The sequence below is a fragment of the Stomoxys calcitrans genome, chromosome 2, assembly GCF_963082655.1.
Source record: "Stomoxys calcitrans chromosome 2, idStoCalc2.1, whole genome shotgun sequence".
In the NCBI taxonomy this organism is placed as follows: domain Eukaryota; kingdom Metazoa; phylum Arthropoda; class Insecta; order Diptera; family Muscidae; genus Stomoxys; species Stomoxys calcitrans.
In genome coordinates, this window is record NC_081553.1 from 38,861,327 (window position 1) to 38,883,310 (window position 21,984).

Sequence of the window (21,984 nt, forward strand, 5' to 3'; positions counted from 1 at the left end):
AGTTAGGCACATGTTTGCATTTTTGTTGTTTTGTTTCTATATGCCCCTTTGTTTGCGGTGCTGATATTTGGCTATATTCCGGCTGCCATATGTGGTTGGGATGGTTAGGTCGTGACATACGTGTCTATTGGTTTAATGGTTGATTTTAAGTGAATATTTATGGAGGAGAATAATGTGGCGAAAGATGCGGCGGCTAGAAATGAAAGAAAAGTCTGGATTTCAATTAAAACAAACTATAATGGTGTTTAGAAGAGCTGGAAAGGGGGAGGATGGAGGGTTCTCGAGAAACTCCTAAAAATCGTGAAGGAATGTAGAAAAGGTTTTATTTTGGTAACAAGAAAATGTTAAGCTGGGAAATTACGGTTTTTTGTTATATGGAAAAGTTATAGGTAGGAAAAAGGGGTAATTTAATCTTACTTTGGGGACATTACAAAATTATTGTTAGGAGAAGCTTAGGGACATTATAAAAAATGTCTATCTTTTGGGAACCTTTTGGTAAACCACATGACAAGTTTGATGACATTTAAGAAACACGTCACATTTCGGGGCCATTTGTATACAAAAATTAAAATTTGGCCAATTTTGGGATTTTTGGGGGAATTCAGGAAAACGTTGGGGACATTTTGATATACAGACAGCAATATTTGGGGACATGTAAGAAACATTTTTGTATAAAAAAAGAAAAATTTTGAATATTCAAAAAAATTTCCATATTTTGAGGACATTCAAAAATTATTTTCATATTTTGGGGACATTCACAAACAATTTCATATTTTAGGGACATGCTTGTATACGAAAAGTAAAGTTTGATGACATTCAAGAAAATACATAAAGAGTTGGGGAAATTTGCAAAAAAAATTTCATATTTGGGGACATTCCGATTTTTTTCCCTTTTGGGGGACACTTTTGTAAAGACAAAAGTAAAGTTTGGGGACATTCAAGAAAAGTTTTTAAAGTTTGAGGACATTATTGTATACCCTGAAGAAAGCATGGGAATATTAAAAAAAAAATTGTCATTTGGGAACATTATTTTACAGCCAAAAGAAAATTTGGGGACATTTATAAAAAATGTTCATATTTTGGGGACATTTCTGTATACGAAAAGAAAGTTTGGGGACATTCCAAAAAAATTGTCGATGTTTTGTATACTTTTTTGTATAACCAAAAGATAGTTTGCGGAATTCGAGACTAGTTTTTATAGATTTTTATACAAAAAGTAAAGTTTGGGGACATTCAAGAAAAACTTTCATGTTTTGGGTACACAAAAATTTCAAAATTTGGGAGTATTTACCAAAAATTTACAGATTTTAGATATATTCTTGTATAGAAATGACTGAATCAATTCAAGAAAATCCTCTAATCTTTGCATACAAAAGTAACGCTTGGGGATATTTAAGAAAAATATACGTAGTTTGGGGACATTCTTGTACCTTAAAAGTACAGTTTGGGGACATCAAAAAAGTTTTCCCTATTTTGGGGACATTTTTGTATACAAAAAGAGTAGTTTGTGGGTTAAATGCCCACAAAAGAATAGTCTTAGTTCGGCACATGTTTGTATACCAAAAATGAAGTTTGGGCAAATTTAAGAAAAAGTGTATAGTTTGGGGACATGTTGTATAAAATATCAAAAGCTTGGGGACATTCATATAAAATTCTCAAATTTTATAAACATCCTTGCTTAAATAAGGAAATTTTGGGGACATCCAAGAAAAATTTTTACGTAGTGGCAAATTTATCTATACCAGAAGAAAAGTTTGGGGACATTCAAAAAACTTCCATACTTTGGGGACATTTGGGTGCAAAAACATTTTTAAGGAAATTTAGTAAGATGTGTAGATAAACTTTAACTTTTCAAATACTCTTATTTTTGGGGACTTGATCATATAATTTTTAAGGCATTAGTTAAGATATGTGAGACAGTGACCTTTTTGCTGAGTTCTAATCATCTTTTTGCCTACTCTTCAATTATTTACAATCAAAAATGTTCTATATATTATTTAAAGCCTTTTTTATTTAAATTTAATATCTTCATTTGCCAGCACTGGCTTTTATATTTTCATTTCTCATACCACTAGAGGGCAAAAAAATTTGAAAAATATAAATCGAATGTGGCAACACAACAAAAAGCAAAGAAAACAAAAAAAAAAAAACAAAACACAGCCCTAGCAGCCATAGACATACAGCGTAACATCAGCTGAAACCAAATTAAAACCACAACAATTTTTCACAATTTTCACGTGTAAATTTTCCAATTGGTTGAGTTTTTTCCCCCCTCCCCAATACTACCGCCACTCGAAGCAGGCCAACTCATTCAAACCTCAATCTCGATTCGTCGCCGGCCCGTAACTAAACTGAAATATTACATAAAAACAACACCAACAACTACAACACCGGAGTTTACAGGAAACAACATGAAATGCAATAAAGCAATAGCAACAACAAAAATGAAATCAAATTTAAAAACCAACGAATATGGCTATGATGATGAAGTAGTAGAAGAGGGCAGATTTTGTATGTGTGTTTTTTTTTCAATTTAAGCCAAACATGCAAATGATGTGAACTTGGGTAAGGGTTATGTACCATCTCTGTTTGGACACGTTCGAGTTTGTATGGCTCATAAAATCTCTGACAGATTAATTTCCTAATTACATGAATGTTAATAAGGTTGATAAAACATGAAATTCTCAAAAAAAAGAAAAAAACATACTTCAAGCTTCTCTGCCTGGCCGACTATTATCTTTGTGTGAAACGTGATTTTCCCATATTAAATTATGTATATATCCCCAGTTCGTTCGTTGGCACGCAATTTATGATGGAAATATTTCAACAGCAACCCAAAATTGTTTTTTGTTTTCTTTATGTTTCGTTTATACAATTTTTTGACCAAATATTAAATATATTAAAATGAATATTTAAATAAAAACGCCACACTATCACTGCTGCTGTGATGTGAAGTAGGGCTTTAAAAACCTCAACCGAAACGAAACAAACCCCAAGCTCTACTCTGCTCGAGTCATCCATCCATCCATCGAGTCATCTATACCTACATGTTACAAACGTTCGTTCATTCATCCAAAGGTTCCACATAGCCTTTAAGCAAAATAGGGAGAGCCCAACAAAAAACGCATCTGCGTCTGGCCAAAAATATAATAAAAGCAAAAAACAAAAAAAAAAAAAAAAAAAATGGTGGAAAATAATATGATGGCCATTGTTGGTGCTTGGTTTGGTTTTTTACCCACCTTATTTCGAAATTTTATTTTGAGGGTTGCAAAAAGTAAGTTTGAAAACAGGAACAGGAGCTGGAAAAAAAAAGCAAACCATGCAATGCTTGTGTATAACAAAAAAGCACAACACCAACGGCAACCAACAACGATTGGTCAAACCCATAATCCTAGCATGACATACGTTATGCTACCTTGCATACCGGTCATCAGGATATGGAGTTTTGTTAGATATGCTGCCGTATTCAAAACAAAAAACGCCAACCAAAGTTTCTGTTGCAAAACCATTGAACTAAAAATGCTTTACACATATCAAACTTTTTGGTGAATTTTTATTTTTTTCGGGCAGTTTTTTTTTTTTTTTATTTTTATGCAGCAGTAAGTCCCGTCTATAGTCCTTATGCTGCTGTAGCTGCTTGTGATGTTGATGATGACAACGTGGCTATGGCTTTATATGAACTGTAAATGCATAAATGTATCACACCATAGATCCAGGCATTAAAATCTTTTTCTGAAGGGCAGTGGTAAAAATTTTAAAGTGGAAAATTTTTGATGAAATGGGAATTTTAAAGGAAGAGAAATGTGTTAAAAACAAGAAAATAATTAAAAAAAAATTATAAGATAACAAACGGTTGTAGATTAGATATATGGTGCCTAAAAGTATGCTGCACTATGCTATATATATGTTCCAAAAAACTTATATACCATAAAATATTAAAAATTGTCATTTTTTGGTTTCGAAAAATTGAATCGTTCAACAAGAATAGCTTCTTTTCATTAAAAACGTATTTCAAAATATTTTATGTAGTCTTAAAAACCTAAAAATATGCAATAATGTTGTACAATGTAATTTAATTTTTTTATGGTACTTATTGCATTAAAACTCTTATAGCTTTTGAAAATCCATTCATTTCTTTATAGAGTTAAATTTAAATGTTTACAATTTCCTGCAAAAAGTTGTTGGTAAAAAACCATTGACAGATCCTAAAAGCATGCTACAAATTCTCTCAAAATTTGTTCTATAAACTGAAAAATTTCTTTAAAAAGCCTTGATATTAGCCTAAATGGTTTTCTAAAAAATGTATAATCTATTAAAATAACAAAAAGTTCTGCCGATATCAATGCTAATTTCTTTAGTACCTAAAATTATGCTTCAAAATTCAAGCAAATCATACAAATAAAAAGTTTACGGAATTTAGATTTAGAGACTTGGTTTTTGTTTTAAATTTAAAATGAAATTTAGAAACTTTAGAAATATTTTAGATGGTTTTAAATATTTTTTTTTTAATTCAAAAAGTTTTGCATACTTTTAGGTAAGGTATAAAACCTTTTTTATAATGAGAAAATTTACATCGAGTTTGCTGTTAGACAAACTCGCCCCTGTAGCCGAGTTGTTAGCGTGCTTAGATTACCAGTGAAGGGGTCGTGGGTTCGCCAGAAACCTTGGTCTGTCGCTACTGTAGTATCACAATGGACTTAAAATTGTCTAAGTGAGTCTGTAAAGGACTGCCACTCTTACTTAACCTAACCTTGCTGTTAGACAAGTTATGAAATGGCTTGCAAATAAAATGAAATCCAAAATTTTTTAAAACTATTTTAGTTTGGTTAAATTTTTTTTAATTTCAAAAAAATTTGCATACTTTTAGGTAACGAATACAACACTTTTTAAAACGGAAAAAAAAATTAAATTGAATTAGCTGTTGGACAAGTTTTAAAATGGTTTGAAATAGTTTCTCACAACTGCATATAATTTTTAAGAAAATTTTACAATCTCCAAGTTGTAAGCATGCAACAATTATTTTGGAAAAAAAATTAAATTAGTCACAGTTTTAACTGTCCTTTGTTTGTTCTTGGGGGCAATTTCTTCTTAAAAAAATATTATAGTTGATATTCTTAGAAAACATTTTTTTTAACATTTATCATGTTGCTGAAGTCATGATAAACAGTTGCTTTTTGTTTCAAAGAGAAATCCGCAATTAAATTTTTTTTTAATTTGTTTAATCAACTTTTTAATTTCAAAAAGTGTTGCATACTTTTAGGTAATATTCATAATATTTTTCTAATGAACAAATATGAAAAAAGTTTGCTGTTAGACAATTTTTAAAATGGTATAGAAAAGTTGGTAACAAATACATATTATTTTTACTATGAAAATTCTATGACCTTCAAGGTAAGCAGAAGCCTAAAAATATGCAACAATTATGTGGAAAAAAACAATTTGCTTAAAGGCCAAATCACTGTTTTATGGTTCTTTTGTTCGTTTTTGGGGGGCAATTTCGTCTTAATCAAATTATATTTAATATTCTTAAAAAACATTTTCTATGCCGTCAGCATTTCTATACGACAAATTAGCCTTTATCTTCTTCTGTACAAATTGTTCAAGTATGGTTCTTAGAAAACATGGCAAAATTCTTGTAGCTGTTCAATTGCCCTTATATCCTGAATCATAAAGGATATTGCCTTTGTTCATAAGCATTTTCAAAAATTCCCCTCCTTTTAAGTGTGTAGGACTTGCGTATACATATTTTCACGGTACATAAATCATTTTGCGGCAATTCATGCAAAATCTTAGCAACAACAAAATGGAATTTTTTCTAAATTAGTAAATACCCACTAGACATACAACCAGAGGCACACACACAAAGAGAGACACTCTCTGGCATTCATACAATAAGAAATAAATAAATAGACATTCATAGAACTCAAATAAGAATTTTCTTTTAAATGACATTGTTGTATTGTTGTTGTTGTATGAGTTGTTGTTAGACAAAAAGTAATTTATGTTTTTCGTTCAGTTTTCTCGCGCGCCTTGTAATCGTAGGCAAAAAAAAAAACGCATATACATTCATTTTCTCTACCCCACCTACCACCAAATGACGTTTGTCGTTGGATATGGCGGCTTTATAAGCAGCTTTTTTTGCTTTCCACCATTGGTACAAAATCTAAAATGAATTTTGTTTCTACTTGGAAAGAAACAAAACACTTGCGCTAAAAAGTTTGACGACAGCACCATACATTCGAATACATAGATCTCTCATAGACAAGACAAATATTATAAATACCCCAAAAAAGAAAAAAAAAACTGGTGGAAAAATGAAAGAAATTGTCTCTTGAGTATGGGGGAGTGTTAAACAATAACAACATACAGCAATTTTCAAAAATAAAAAAAAGGAAATTTGAAAACAGGCAAAAACAAAGCATTCTAGACATACCGACAAGTTTTTGAATATCAAAAAAAAAAAAAAAAAAAAAAAAAAAACAAAAAAATAAACGAAAATGAACAGGCATGACGTTAAACCAAGACAGTGGGAGGAAATTGGAAAGAATTTTATTTTTAGGAAAACAAAGAAAAAATATAAAAAAATATACAATTATTATTTGAATCGGTCTATATTCTTTATAGCTCCCATATAAACCGATCTCACGATTATGTTGGCGTTGTTGTTGTAGCAGTTTGTTTTCTTCTATGTTTTGTCTGCTGAGTGTCCAGATCCAGGAACTCTGCGACTAAGATGGGGTGCTTCCAGAGGGATCTGGGTCTGACCGTCTGTTTTGGTTATCCACTCCTCCTGTCTTCCTTTTATTCGTGTATAACCTCTAGTCCGAGGTCTCACACCTTCTTTCTCTTTCCTTTCTCTCTCTAGGGTATCATAATGAGCCAAATTGGCCACCGAGTGAACGCGCCACCCATTCAACTCGACCTAAACTATATGGCTGAAGATTTGGTGTCAGGAGACCTTTCTTCACCTCCGCTCGGGTTCTCCACTCCTCCTGTCTTTCTTTTATTCGTACGTAACCTCTAGTTCAAGGTCTCACATCTTCTTTCTCTCCTTAGGGTACCACAATGGGCCAAACTGGCCTCCGAGTGAACTCACCTTTGGTGGGCATCCCATTCAACCTAACTTAACCTATGTGGCTGAAGATTTGGTGGCAGATATCTTCCGATTTCCTGCAGCGAAATATAAGGTTCAACCTAACGTAGATCTCTTCAATGCTTCGGGGGCCTGATGCCATGATCGTACAATCTTCCGCTTATGATACGATCTTTAGGCCGTCTGGGCGGGTTGAAATGGAATGTTTCACTCTACGGTGCTTCGACTTCTTATACCTAAATTCCACAAATGGCTAACGACCACACAGATTAATCGCTACCCAGCGTTTCAAACATGGCTGAAGGGACGTCTTGGCGATGTCCGCCGGTTTTCTTTGCCTTGAATTTATTTTTAATAATTTTTTAAACACTACATTTTTTTCCTCCAAATTTCCCCATTGTTGCCTTAAAATCTAACGCAAAAAGGGATCCCTTAGAAAAGCCCTGAGTGTGATTGTCTTTTTGTTGTTGGTTGTTTGTCTGTCGTTGTTGTTGTTGTTGGATTTGATTTGATGGAAAAAGAAGGCCCACCAAATTGCTGTAGAGATACGGATATGTTGTGATACGGCAACGGCAATGGCATGGTACAGTAACAAAGTGATAAATCATTTTAACTGTCACTTTCGAAATACAATTTTATCTAAATAAAACAACAACAAGAGCAACCGGCAATGTAAAAGCGCAAAGGTTCTGTAGACAAAATGCCAACAACAATCAAAAAAAGACTAATGGGAAAAATGACAACAAAAAATAAAAATATATGAAAACACCAAAAATAAAGATTTTTTTTCAAAATATTTACTACAAAAATGTTAAACATTTTTATTTAATGAAGTAATACATTTTTGTTTTCAAAATATTTAAAATTAAAATTATTTGGGGGACATTTGCTTCTATTTTCTTTAAACATTTTTTTTAATATATTTTTAAGCGACGGCATTTTGATGAAGAGCATCCATTCAACACTTACTACTCAATTAAGAAATGAGCATGCAGTCAAACACATTCACCCATACCTCCATATTTAGTGCTATGTGTTATGCACTCACAACCAAACCCCCCTCTATACAAGAGTTTTAAAACTAAGAAAAGTCATGTTGTCTCGTCTTTGTCGTCGGTTTTGTTGTTATTGTTGCTATAGCCGCCAACAACAGCAGCAGCAATCATATCATCAGTTTCATTTATATAGAAAATGACACTCCACCCATTTTAAAGGCCACCATATGACAGCCATATGAAAAGGCGCACACACACACACACACCATCTATACACACCGCCATAAGCATAAGCATTCGCACACACATCATACTCTCTGTGCAGCTGCCAGGCAATGAGCAAAAAGAGCGCATTCAAGAAAATGCCATAGCCATCCATACAGCAGTACGAAACCCTACCGCCAAATGTTACTTCGTTCGGCTCCCCCCACCACCCCCCTTTGACAAAATAGAGTAGAGTAAAGCTGAGTAGATGGCACTTGTACTTAGCAAAGTAAGAAAACTAAACTAACACTAGCATGACTGACTATACAACTACTGTGACTAGTTACACTACAATGCAAGACAATATAGCAACAACAATGTTAAAGTAAAAACCAGCAGCAAACAAGAGGCGCGCAAAAATGAAACAGAGAAAAAATTGTATGAAAACAAAAAATGAAAAACTGCAGAAAACAAAATGGAAAAATGGCTGAATGATTATATAAATCCCCCCTACTTTTTGTGCGAAAAAAAAAAAAAACAAAAACAAGCAATAAATGAGAATAAGGAATTTACGATATGAAACACAAAGAAGCTAAAAATAATAAAAAAAAAATTATAAAAATCTAAAAACCCCTTATGATGATTTATTTCAGTTTCTTCAATTAATTTCAAATCCTTTAAATTTCATAAAAACCAAAACAATTCATAAATTTTATTTTGTTTTTTGAAAACACGCACAAACCACTCAATTTACGATATTACCCCCAATGAGACTAGGCCATTCGCCTTGGCTGTTTACACTCTTAGTTCTCATTTACTCTTCCTGCTCATACCCAAATACTCTCTTAAGCGTGACAAGCAAAGACCATAAAAGAGTGTTGATTTTGGATTTCCAATACATTCATATTTAAGGGGAAAGTAACTCACACCCATTCACTCATTTACTCTTTCCCTCATTGTTACTTGTTACTCTTGTTGCTCGTACTCTCGCTCTCTATCTGTTTGGCTCTTGGGGCAATTCGCTTAGAGTGCTTTTTTCTTTGGCTATCACTCAATTCATTTGTTTCTGCTTGGTTTTTGGCTTAAAAATTCCTCGTAGACTGTTTGGCAGCCTTTTTTTAGTGTTTTAGTGTTATTTCATTTTTTTTTTTCGAATTTTTGTTTTATTTGGGGATAATAAAAAAATTTGTTTTAGTGCTCCTAGTTGGTCGGCATATGATTTTTGGTTGGTGTTTTTTTTTTTTTTTGTATAGGTAGCTAAAGCAAACGACTTACTATATGAACATAAAATGCCTGAGGAAAAGTAGAGAAAGAAAAAGAATTATTAAGATTTATGTGCGAACAATTTTCTTTTGGGGGTCGTGACCGTGAGTCTATTAAATGACAAGCGAAAATATGACAATGGCTGCTGGTGTGAAATGTATGAATTTTTTTGCTGTTTGTTTGTTTGGAAATTTTTGCTCTAGTAATTTGAAGATGTAGCATTTTGGGAAGAGTTTTTTGGGGCATATTACGAAGGAAAATGGAAATTTTGTTGGGAAAAATGTAAGAAATGCAAAGGAAGTAATTAAGTTTTTTTACAACCTTATTGCATGTCGATGTATGGGTTGGGAATAATTGTTGTTTAGATTTAATTTGAAGCAAATTTGGGTAACTTCTTAGAAAAAGAAAAGCCAAATTAAAAAAATTTTGGTATTAATTTTTGTTTTTAGGGATAAACATTTTTAGTTTTTGGGATTTTAAGCAGGATATTATCCAGAAGGCCACCGTATTGCAGAGGTTAGCATGACCGCCTATGAAGCTGAATGACTGGGTTCGATTCCTGGCGAGACCATAAAAAAAATTGCCAGCGGTGGTTTTCTCCTCCAAATGCTGGCAACATTTGTGAGGCACTATGCCATCTAAAACTTCTCTCCAAAGAGGTGTCGCACTGCGGCACGCTGTTCGGACTCGGCTATAAAAAGAAGGTCCTTTATCATTGAGCTTAAACTTGAATCGGACTGCAATCTTTGATAGGTGAGAAGTTTGCCCCTGTTCCTTAGTGGATTGTTCATGGGCCAAATTTGCATTTGCATTATCCAGCAAAAAAAGGCAAAGCAAAAATTTTAATCGCAGGTCAACTACTCATCAAAGATGACGAACAACATTTTGTAAGAATTTAATCATAAAAAACATTTTCCTTTTTAATATGTGCCGTTGGAGGCAAGGCTTGCAAGAGGCCCGTACTTTTTGGGCAGAACATTTTAACACCTAAACATCATGGTTGATGATTTCCCCTTTTACAATGTTGACTACTTTTAGGGGGGTTTTAGCTACGTACTTTTTTGTTTTGAAAGAGGACATGTACCGTGAGAGATAAATCCTGAGACAAAAGTGATTTAAATATGTTGCTAACGAGAACTTCAAGAATAATTTTCTTCGCATGTTATCTACTCGAGAGAGAAAGTTGATGACTTTTGAGAGAAATTGAGCCATTAAATATATTTCTCATTTAATATGTGTCGTGAGAGAAAACTCCTGAGAGAGAATCATTGTTAGTGAACAGTAAAAACTAATTTATCAAAACAAGTTTTTATTCCCTCAACAATTTGCTCCGTTTCTTTTTAAAAGAGAACATGTACCGCGAGAGACAAACATTTTAAAGAAAGTTGATTTGAAGAAATAGCACTCCAGTAAATGGTAAAATTTTTCTATCATTAATTATCTTTTCTACAAAAAATTTGGAAACTTGGCGAGAAATCAACCATGCACATTTTTTTCTCTTTATTACGTGCATTAAGTGTGTAGTCCTAAGAGAGAATAGTATTCGTTGGGGAAAAAAAGGATATTAACGCGCAAGAATCATGGTTGATGGATTTCTCTATCACAACGATGATAAGGCTTTCAGAGGGTTTTAAATGGCCACTTAACTCTTTGCTTTGGAAGAGAGCATGTACCGTGAGAGAAAAAAAAAACTGAAAGAGAGTTGACAGAGATGTAGAAACTGCTTTGGAGATTATTAACCCATTAAAGACAAATGGTCTGAAAAATGCCTAGTAATAGAGCTGTCTTAGAAAAATTCTAACTTGAGCTAGAAAAGAGGTATCTTTTTGAAACGTGGATTGGCGTAAAGTAACCGAATGAAACTTGAACTTTTTCTCATCATATAAGGCCATGTTTTGGGGGACAATAGGCTTGTCGAAAGTTGCCAATTTTTTAATACCCAATAAAATGGTACAAAAAAAATTTTCTCTAAATTTTTAGGAGTGCGATTTCTGGAGACCTTTTAATAGACTTGTTGCATTTCATGGGTTGTATACTAAAAACATAAATTTATGGCAATAAGCCTATTACTTTTGACAGCAGGTCAGGTTTTTTATTTAATTTTTTTTTTTGAAAAATTTTATTTTTTTTGTTGTAGAAACATAGTGGCTTAGAAAATAAAAAGTATTTTTTTAGTTTCTTAAAAATGTTAGTTTTTATTTAATTAATATTTTTTTTTCAATATTTTTTCAAAAATTTTAACGTTTTTTTTTTTTGATAAATTTTTTTTTTTAAATTTTATTTTTTTTTTTCAAAATGTTATTTCTTTTAAAAAAGTTATAGTTTTTTTTCAAAAAATTTTATTTTTTTTTTTTCAAAAATTTAAATATTTTTTCAAAAATTTTATTTTTTTTTTCAAAAATTTTTAATTTTTTTTCAAAAATTCTTAATTTTAATTCAACTTAGAAAAATTTTTGAAAATTTTTCTACGTCCATATAAACTCTGTGAATAATGAATATATGATATTTAATCAAAATCGAACCAAGGAATCGAGGGTCAGGCGTTAATAGGTTTAATCCTCCTTTCAGCTCAGGTTATCCCTTCAAGAGTTTTTCAGTCATTTCAAATTCTTCTTCCCTTTGCTGAGAGAAGCCCTTGGGAAGTACTTCATATTGCAACAAATGAACATAGCAAGCTCTAGAAAAATATTTTTTTCCAGCTGCTTAATGAAAATTTTGTGAGATTTTTTCAGCCGTATTAGATCCTTGTAGATGCCTTTTTGTTAGACATTTCAGTACAGCGATCTCTCTGTTTGACATCTAGAATGCATATTTCAATTTCAAAATATTTGCTAAATATGGTAAACATACGTCGCATTTCCAATGTAGTTCCCTCTAAGACCAACTTCCCCATTGGACCTCGTGAGAGCTTCTATGATCTCATTTTTCAACACTGACTTGACGTCAGAGACCAAGATCCGTGGTCTTATGCATCCAGAGTACGACTAGGACCGTGTTCTAAAGTTTCTACTTCTTATTTTCATAATCAACTTCTTTATAACCTAGAAACTTCTAGAAATTTTTTTTCTGATTGGTGTAGAATATCTAGGAGTAGCTAATCACCTAACCTTTAAGGCTGTAGCCAAGAGAATATTTGTTTTTTTCTTCTGATTTTCATACCATGTAGAGACTCATCATATTCCTTTGTTTTCTTAAGAACAAAAACCAATTCCTTTTCTCTTCCCCCCTAAGGCCAAAATCCAAAATGTGTTTTTAAATCATCTTGGCAAAAGGAAAATTTCACATAAAATCTCCTACAAAATGGAAACAAATTAAAATGTCGCTCATAAATTTCAATACAAACTTCAACAAATTAAAGAAAAGGTGCCGTAGACATGCCCAAAGCCGGGAGGGGAGGTAATAACAATGCCACACAACAATCTTCAATTCTAATTTAGTAAAAGTTATCCTAATGATGTAATTTTCTTATTTATTTTGTAATTTTCAACAACTGATTAATATTTATATTAAGAAATATGACACAACTGGCAAACAGCAACAACACTCCTCAATTTGGGCAACAAAGAGGGGGGGTTAGGGCTGATGAGGGTGGCAGTGCAAAAAAGCAAACCAACATTCTAATAACCACCCATGCACCCACAATCAAGTTAACAGGGTCATTCACTTCATCTAGAGTTTTGAGGGGGGGGGACTCAAAAGCAGGGTTTTTAAAAGGAAGAAAAAAACATTTTGTCACCCAACCCCAAGAAGATAAAAAAAATGGGAACGTAGAAAAAGTTTAAAACCATACGCATAAACACCCCACAAAAACATTAAATTTAATACGCACATTACACACAAAAAGGAAAATTGGCCATTAAGTTTTCATAGAAGTATTTTTTTTGCTTCAAGATTTTTTTTCCTTCCCCTTGGCTTTTTTGGTGGTGGTGGTGGTGTTGCACCTAAGGTTCCTTTTTTGGCTTATCCTGAGACAAAATGTGGCCTCAGACGTTTGCTGTATAAGAATTTAAATAAAGGTGTGTCCTCCTTCTTCTCCATTTCAGGCAAACTGTTACCAGGAAGTTTTCTTTTTTTTGCTTCTTTAACTTGAGAGTTTAGACAGAATAGGCCTTAGGTTATGTTTGAGCTGCGCTGGGGCAAAATTATACGCCACTTCTTATTTAGCATTGTTTTTATGTGCCATTTAAGGTTATAAAATAAATTATTATTAACGTCATTCGAAATTAAACAACATTATACGCAAAGGGCTCTTACAAACAAGAGGCGGCCAGACACCATAAGGTTTATGAGCGGAGTTAGTATTCCAAAGAAAAGAAGAAATAAAAGTTTTTTGCTTTGCCCAAGGAGGGGAAAAGAAGAAAAAAATCAAAATTTTTGGCATTTGGTAATAGCTTCCCTGTTCAAATCCAAATAAAATATGATATAAAATTTATAATTGGCTGGTCTTAAAAAATCGAATAGCATGTGCCCAGTTTGGCCTAAGCCAGACATTATGACGACGTCCAAAAATCTTTCCACAATTTTGAGGTTTTTTTTTGCATTTTCCCATATGATTATTAACAACGGCCTACATGCTCTACTTGTTGGCTTTAATAATGGCCGTTTTTATATGCGAATTAAGTTTTTATACGTTTTTTTTTTCTGCCCTACGCTCATTGCATATCTCGCCAAACTGTCAATATTTATCTATAATACCCGCTTAAGCGTTATATATTTTTTTTACTTACTAATATTTATGATACAAAAAAAAAAACCTACAACAAAGTCTCCAACACTTGTGCTGTATATGATATGTTAAGCTTTTTAATATAAACATGACAAGTGTTATTGTAAGGAAGGCAACCAACAACAAAAAAACATAAGAAAAAAACATTGGAAATACAAATTGAAAACAACATAGTTTTATTTCTTTTTGAGGTTTTTTTTTTTTTTGGTTGTTTGGTCTGGCAATCTTTAGGGGATTTAAATTTCACTCAGCCCAGAAGGAAAAAAAAAAGTTTGTACGTCAATCTTTGACTAGAAAGGAAACCACATAACTTTGCTTGCGTATGTCATAAAATATTGCTTTCAAAAAAAAATGTTTTTTCTAAGTTTTTTTTTATTTTTTTTATTTTTTTCAAATATTTTCTTTGTCATTATTGATTTATGAGTATAACACATGTTTTCTCTATGCCTTTGTTTTAGGTCGATGGTGTCGAAGAGAATGGTCATCACCTGCCGCCGATACTAGAAACGCCGATGCCTCAAGACGGTTATATTCCTCAGTCTTCCTGGGTAGTCCCGGTAAGTGAAATTTATATGAAAAACTTCAAAAATATACAAAAAAATTAAATATACTAAAAAATTATAAAAATTATCACTTTGGGGTAGAAGAAATATCCACTCCATAAAGTTTTGATTTTATTCGTACCCAAGTAAATTATAGCTCAAATGGTAAAAATGTTATTGCAAATGCAAATTTCGCCCATGAACATTTCACTAAGAAACAGGGGCAAACTTCTCACATATCAATGAGTGCAGGCCGATTCAAGTTTAGGCTCAACGGCGTCCCGCAGTGCGTCACCTCTTTGTAGAGAAGTTTTACATGGCATACCGTTTTACCGTTGAAAAATTTTTTTCTGAAGGTCTCGCCAGGATTCGAACCCAGGCGTTCAGCTTCATAGGCTTACACTCTAACCTCTGCTACGGTGTCCTCCTTAATGTTACTAATTCTATGAAAAATGCATGCGACCAACATATCCCCTCCTTTATTGGTTCGATTAAATGTAAAATTTTGGAATATTTTTCCCATTCATCCTCAAAGTGTTAAGATAACGTTTTAGTTTTGCTAGGAAAATCTTTAAAATAAAAAAAAAATAATAATAATTAGGTTCTAGGCAGCGTATGCTTGATTTTATTTGGTTTAACTAATGGTTCATAGTAGCGTATGATTGATTGCATTAAATTAAAAATATGGATCCTGGTAGCGTATGATTGATTTTATTAGTTGAAAAATTATTTTTCTTCATTTAAAAATTAAAATATTAAACTTTCTGAAGAGTTATAGGCATCAAAGGAATTTTCTTGTAAATGCATCGGTATTGATAAAAAGTTAAAGTTTTTAAAATTATAAGAACTATGTTTTTATTATTCTTAAAATTAACAAAGCAAAAAAAAAATCCTCTAGTAAGATAAAATTGGATGCAAAATAGAATAATGACAATAAATTAAAAATGTGAAAAATTTTAAAAGATTATGTAAAGCCTTTGCACATTTTCGGAATACTTATCCCATTTGCCCTCAAAGTGTTAAGAAAAAGTTTTAATTTCGTTGGGAAAATTTTTAAAATACAAAAAATAATTATTTGGTTCTAGGCAGCGTATGATTGATTTTATTAGGTTTAACTAATGGTTCATAGTAGCGTATGATTGATTGCATTAAATTACAAACATGGTTCCTGGTAGCGTATGATTGATTTTATTAGTTTAAAAAAATAATTTTTCTTCACTTAAAAATGGAATTTTTAAAATATCTAAAAATTTCTTGTAAATACATACTTCTATGTTATTCAATATTTCTTTTGTTTTGCTGAATAAGGTCAAAATGAAACAAGTAATAGCGTGATAAGTTCGGCCGGGCTGAATCTTGGGTACCCACCACCATGGCTTACGCTAAAAATTTGCCCTTATTAACTGAGTTTGTATTTGAATTAGTTTTGGTTTCAGAAATTGATATCGGCTTATTGGTACTTAGAGGGGCCTTTAACGCAATATTGGCCGATTCGGACTTTGCACTGATGTTGTTGGTCGTAAGGTAGGAGATTGGCCCGAATTTCAGCCAAATCAGGCGAAAATTTAGGCTTCTAAAGGTTGAGGAAGTCAAATCCGGGAATCGGTTCATATGGGGGCTATATTTGCTTATAGACTGACTAGGATCATACTTAGCATGTATGTTGAAAATGATAATATAAGTCTTTGTTCCAAAAACTAAGGCGCAAAAAATCAAATCCGTGGATCGGTTTATATGGGGGCTATATCTGATTACAAACCGATTCGTATCATAAATGGTTTGGATTTTGGTATTCATAATTGAAGTTTATGTTTCACATTTCAGCCAAATAGGATAAAAATTGAGGCTTCTAAGGGCTCAAGAAGTGAAATCAGGGGATCAGTTTATATGGGGTTATACCTATTTAAAGGCCGATTTGGATCATACATGGATGTTGAAAGTGATAACAGGGGTCTTTGTTTCAAATATAAGCCAAATCGAATGAAAATTTAGGCTTCGGTTTATATGGGTCGTACATCCAAATCTAAACCGATATGACCCATTGGCTATCCCCAACGACCTACATCAACATTAGGTATTTGTATTACTGCAAATCGGACAAACATATATATGGGAGCTATATCCAAATCTGAACCGATTTTAATGAAATTCACCAGTAACATCGAGAGTCATAAGGAAATCCTTCCTGTCGGATTTCAGGAAGATCGGTTAACAAATGACCTTTTTATTGCTGTATTACTGCAAATCGGACGAACATATATATGAGAGCTATATCCAAATCTGAACCGATTTTAATGAAATTCACCCGTAACATCGAGAGTCATAAGGGGATCCTTCCTGTCGGATTTCGACAGAATCGGTTAACAAATGACCATTTTATTGCATTATTACTGCAAATCGGAGGAACACATATATGAAAGCTATATCCAAATCTGAACCGATTTTTTCCAATTTCAATGGGTTTTGGCTCTAGGCCTAAAAATACACTCATACCAAATTTGAAGACGGTCGGATGAAAATTGCGACCTGTACTTTGTACACAAATTAATATGGACAGACAGACAGACAGACAGGCAGACAGGCAGACATACAGACAGACAGACAGACGGACTAAATCGAATCAGAAAGTGATTCTGATGGATCCATCTGTCTTCCTTTTGAGTGTTACAAACAAATGCACTAAGTAATAATACCCTGTACCGCATTAGTGGTTTAGGGTATAATTATTGAAGGCCTTCGAAGCGTATGATTGATTTTATAAGAGCAACTATAATTCCTATTTATTGAAATAGAAATTGAATTTCTAGAATTTATACGGGACACACACACAGAAGGTGTTCTATAGTCTCTTCTTCCTTGATGTCCCTACAGCTTCTGCAAAAGTCGTTACTGGCAACCTTCAGTCTGTCAGCATGTTTTCCAATTAGACCGTGACCTCTCATGATGGACACTATGACTAAGACGTCTGTTCTAGTCACTGACAGCAAAGTGGTAGACCTCTTTAAGTCTAGAGTAGGCTTCATAGCTTAGGATTGCTCACAGCCCCCTCTTTGTGACCTTTTTTCATTCGTTGCCCTTCAGGCCTGGTCCTGGAAACTTAGCTTACATGTCGGTGGAGGCACACCCACAGATTCCAGTTTCCCTGGAATGGGTTAAGGTAGCTCCTAGACCGCAAGCTCGCCCGCTTTACAATTCTCTGACACATCTCAGTGGCCCGGCACCCAGTACAGGTGAATTTTTATCGTTTCATTTCATTAAAATATGCTTTTGATTATCAATTTTTTATTTTGGACCACCTTGTCGTATGATTGATTTTATTTGATCTAGTGAAATGTTAAAAAAATATTTTGTATTTTTAATAAGAATTTTTGGAATTTTTGATTTTTTTCTTATATCCTAAAAAACCAAGTTTTATCTGTATATAAATTACGTTCTTTAATTTGCAAAATTTAAAAACTTTATTTTTTTTTTAATATTTCCATTATTTCCCCTTTGTTTCTTACAACAAGCGTTGATTGAAAAACCTTCTAAATCAAAAACTTAGTTAAACTCTTCAAATCGCAAACATAAAACAAGGCGGCATTGAGAGACTGCCTTAGCATTGAAAAGAAAAAAAAAACACCAGCGATAAGATAAGAAATCACAAATGATAGACGGAAAAGAAAATTTCAATAAAAACTCAGACAATTCACCAAGAAAACGACTACTCAAACCTAAAGGAAATTCAAAATTTCCAGTGAAGCATAGCATTTCGACAACTACTGAAAAAATTGAAGAAAAACACCAAAGCCAAAACAATACCAAACGCATATCCCTTTTCAAAACTTCACAGACTAAACGTCTGGCAGAATACAATGTATTGTAGTATGACGATGCGGCTGTTAAGATTTTTGCATAAAGATGAACAAGCTGCACTTGAAGTTTTGCTTAAGATTTCATGAACTCTCTACCCTGCTGCTGTATGGCTATGTTGATGATTCCTTACTTAGAGTCACGGTTAAGACACATAGGCATCATCATGATGATGATCATCAACAACAACATCCTAGGCAGCCTTGTCGGCATTGTCAGCAGCATGGTGTTGAGCCTCAGCTTCAACATGATGCATACTAAAAGCTTTGTTTTTATACCCTCCACCATAAGATGGGGGGTATACTAATTTCGTCATTCTGTTTGTAACTACTCGAAATATTCGTCTGAGACCCCATAAAGTATATATATTCTTGATCGTCGTGAAATTTTATGTCGATCTAGCCATGTCCGTCCGTCTGTCCGTCCGTCCGTCCGTCCGTCCGTCCGTCCGTCCGTCCGTCCGTCCGTCTGTCTGTCGAAAGCACGCTAACTTCCGAAGGAGTAGAGCTAGCCGCTTGAAATTTTGCACAAATACTTCTTATTAGTGTAGGTCGGTTGGTATTGTCAATGGGCCATATCGGTCCATGTTTTGATATAGCTGCCATATAAACCGATCTTGGGTCTTGACTTCTTCAGCCTCTAGAGTGCGCAATTCTTATCCGATTGGGATGAAATTTTGCACGACGTGTTTTATTATGACATCCAACAACTGTGATAAGTATGGTTCAAATCGGTCCATAACCTGATATAGCTGCCATATAAACCGATCTTGGGTCTTGACTTCTTGAGCCTCTAGAGTGCGCAATTCTTATCCGATTGGAATGAAATTTTGCACGACGTGTTTTGTTATGATATCCAACAACTGTGCCATGTATGGTTCAAATCGGTCTATAACCTGATATAGCTGTCATATAAACCGATCTTGGGTCTTGACTTCTTGAGCCTCTAGAGGGCGCAATTCTTATCCAATTTGAATGAATTTTGGCACGTAGTATTTTGTTATGATATCCAACAACTGTGCCAAATATGGTTCAAATCGGTTCATAACCTGATATAGCTGCCATATAAACCGATCTGGGATCTTGACTTCTTGAGCCTCTAGAGGTCGCAATTATTATCCGATTTGCCTGAATTTTTGTACGACGGATTCTCTCATGACCATTAACATACGTGTTTATTATGGCCTGAATCGGTTTTTAGCCTGATATAGCTCCCATATAAATCGATCTCTCTATTTTACTTCTTGAGCCCACAAAGGGCGCAATTCTTATTCGAATTGGCTGACATTTTACACAGGTCTCCAACGTATAATTTAATTGTGGTCCAAACCGGACCATATCTTGATATCGCTCTAATAGCAGAGCAAATCTTTTCTTATATCCTTTTTTTGCCTAAGAAGAGATGCCGGGAAAAGAACTCCACATATGCGATCCATGGTGGAGGGTATATAAGATTCGGCCCGGCCGAACTTAGCACGCTTTTACTTGTTTTTGTTTGCCTTACTTCAACTTTGGTTTAACAAAAGCAAAGAAGATGCGGCTTAAATACTTTGATATTTTTGCTTGATTTGCTGCAAAGTTGTTTTTTTTTTGTATGTAACTTTGTCTGCAATGTTGTACATTGTGCTAAGAAAAAAAAAACAGCAACAACACACTTCAAAAACATTTCTAAATAGAGATGCATTTAGTGGGCTTTTATTCTTATTCGTCTAGGCTGAAAAGAAGTGGAAGAACATGAAACACAAGAATGAAATCAAAGAATTCCAGCCATTAAGCGACGCGTCGGTGGCCCGTTGATGGTTGGTGGTTGTTGGCTGTTGGTGTTTTTTGTGTAACGCCATTTTTACTTGAAAACAGTAACCAAACAAATGGCTGCAACATAAGCTCACAATGCACAAGTAACTACAAATAGACGCCGTTAACATTTTCTGTTGAACCTTCGAGAGCAGTAACAACACGAAAAAAAAACAACATACAAAATCTGTTTAAACAAAGACTAAAAAACTTGGCTGTTAGTTGGTCAGTTAGTCAGTCAGCTAGCCAAAGAGTCGACTTTTGTCTGCTTCCGCTGTTATTTTTTGGCCTAAATAGTCAGTAAACGAAGAAACAAGCAAACATCATTGAAAATGTTTGTAACAAGTCCAAAGAAAACAAAAAATTGCAAGCAATGATGTGGCTGCTATTACTTAGAATATGCAAAATAAGATTGTTGGTCATTCATGATGATCTAACACTGGTAAAACAAAGAAAAAGGGGCTTTGATCGTTTATAGTACAAAATTTATGGACTTTAAAAAGCCTAAGAATACATGGGGGAACACCTTTAATATAGCTTTCCGAATGCTATTATTTAGAAATGTTTGAAAATTTGCTAAGCTTTAAAGAAGTTTGAAATTAATGTTGGTACATGGTGGCGTATGATTGATTTTAATGTAAATTATCCCATATAAAAAGTATTAACGAATACTTTTATGATTGTGATTTTGGTTATGTAGGACTCTGTTTTGTAAGCTAGGCAAATGGTTCTTCTTTACAAGGAAACGCAAGAAAGCCAATAACAATTGGGAACTTTGAGGAAAAGAACTGAAATTATTTATTTGTTTGTTGGTACGAGGTGGCGTATGATTGATTTTAATACAAATTATCCCTCAAAAAAAATATTAACAAATACTTTTATGATTGGGATTTTGGTTATTTAAGACTCTGTTTTGAAAGCTAAGAGAATGGTTTTGCTTTACAAGGAAACACAATAAAGCCACTAAATTGGGAACTTTGAGAAAAAAAACTGACATTATTTATTTGTTTGTTGGTACGAGGTGGCGTATGATTGATTTCAATACAAAATATTTTATTTAAAACTATTATCAAACACCTTTATGATTGGGATTTTTGGTAATATAACACTTCGTTTTGAAAGCTAAAAAAATGGTTTTACTTTACAAGGAAACCCAAGAAAGCCACTAAATTGGGAACTTAAGGAAAAACAGCTGAAATTTTTAGATTTTTTTCTTTAAGACTCAGTTTTAAAAGCTGAGAGAATGGTTTTTTTGATAAGGAAACGCAAGGAGTAAAGCTAGCCGCTTGAAATTTTGCACAAACACTTCTTATTAGAGTAGGTCGGTTGGGATTGTAAATGGGCCAAATCGGTGTATATTTTTTAATATAGCTGCCATATAAACCGATCTTGGGTCTTGACTTCTTGAGCCTCTAGAGGGCGCAATTCTCATCCGATTTGACTGAAATTTTGCACGTAGTGTTTTGTTGTCACTTTCTACATTTTTGCGATGTATGGTTCAAATCGGCTCATAACC

The 21,984-nt window shown here is 33.5% G+C and overlaps 1 protein-coding gene across 1 annotated transcript in view; it reads left to right on the forward strand.

Moving 5' to 3' along the window:
* The window catches only part of LOC106082115 (homeobox protein homothorax), a 359,165-nt gene that overhangs the window by 268,467 nt on the left and 68,714 nt on the right, over positions 1–21,984 (forward strand). Inside the window, exon 9 of the mRNA XM_059363270.1 lies at positions 14,740–14,838. Within this exon, the coding sequence (XP_059219253.1) occupies positions 14,740–14,838 (99 nt within the window). The remainder of the gene's footprint in view (positions 1–14,739; positions 14,839–21,984) is intronic.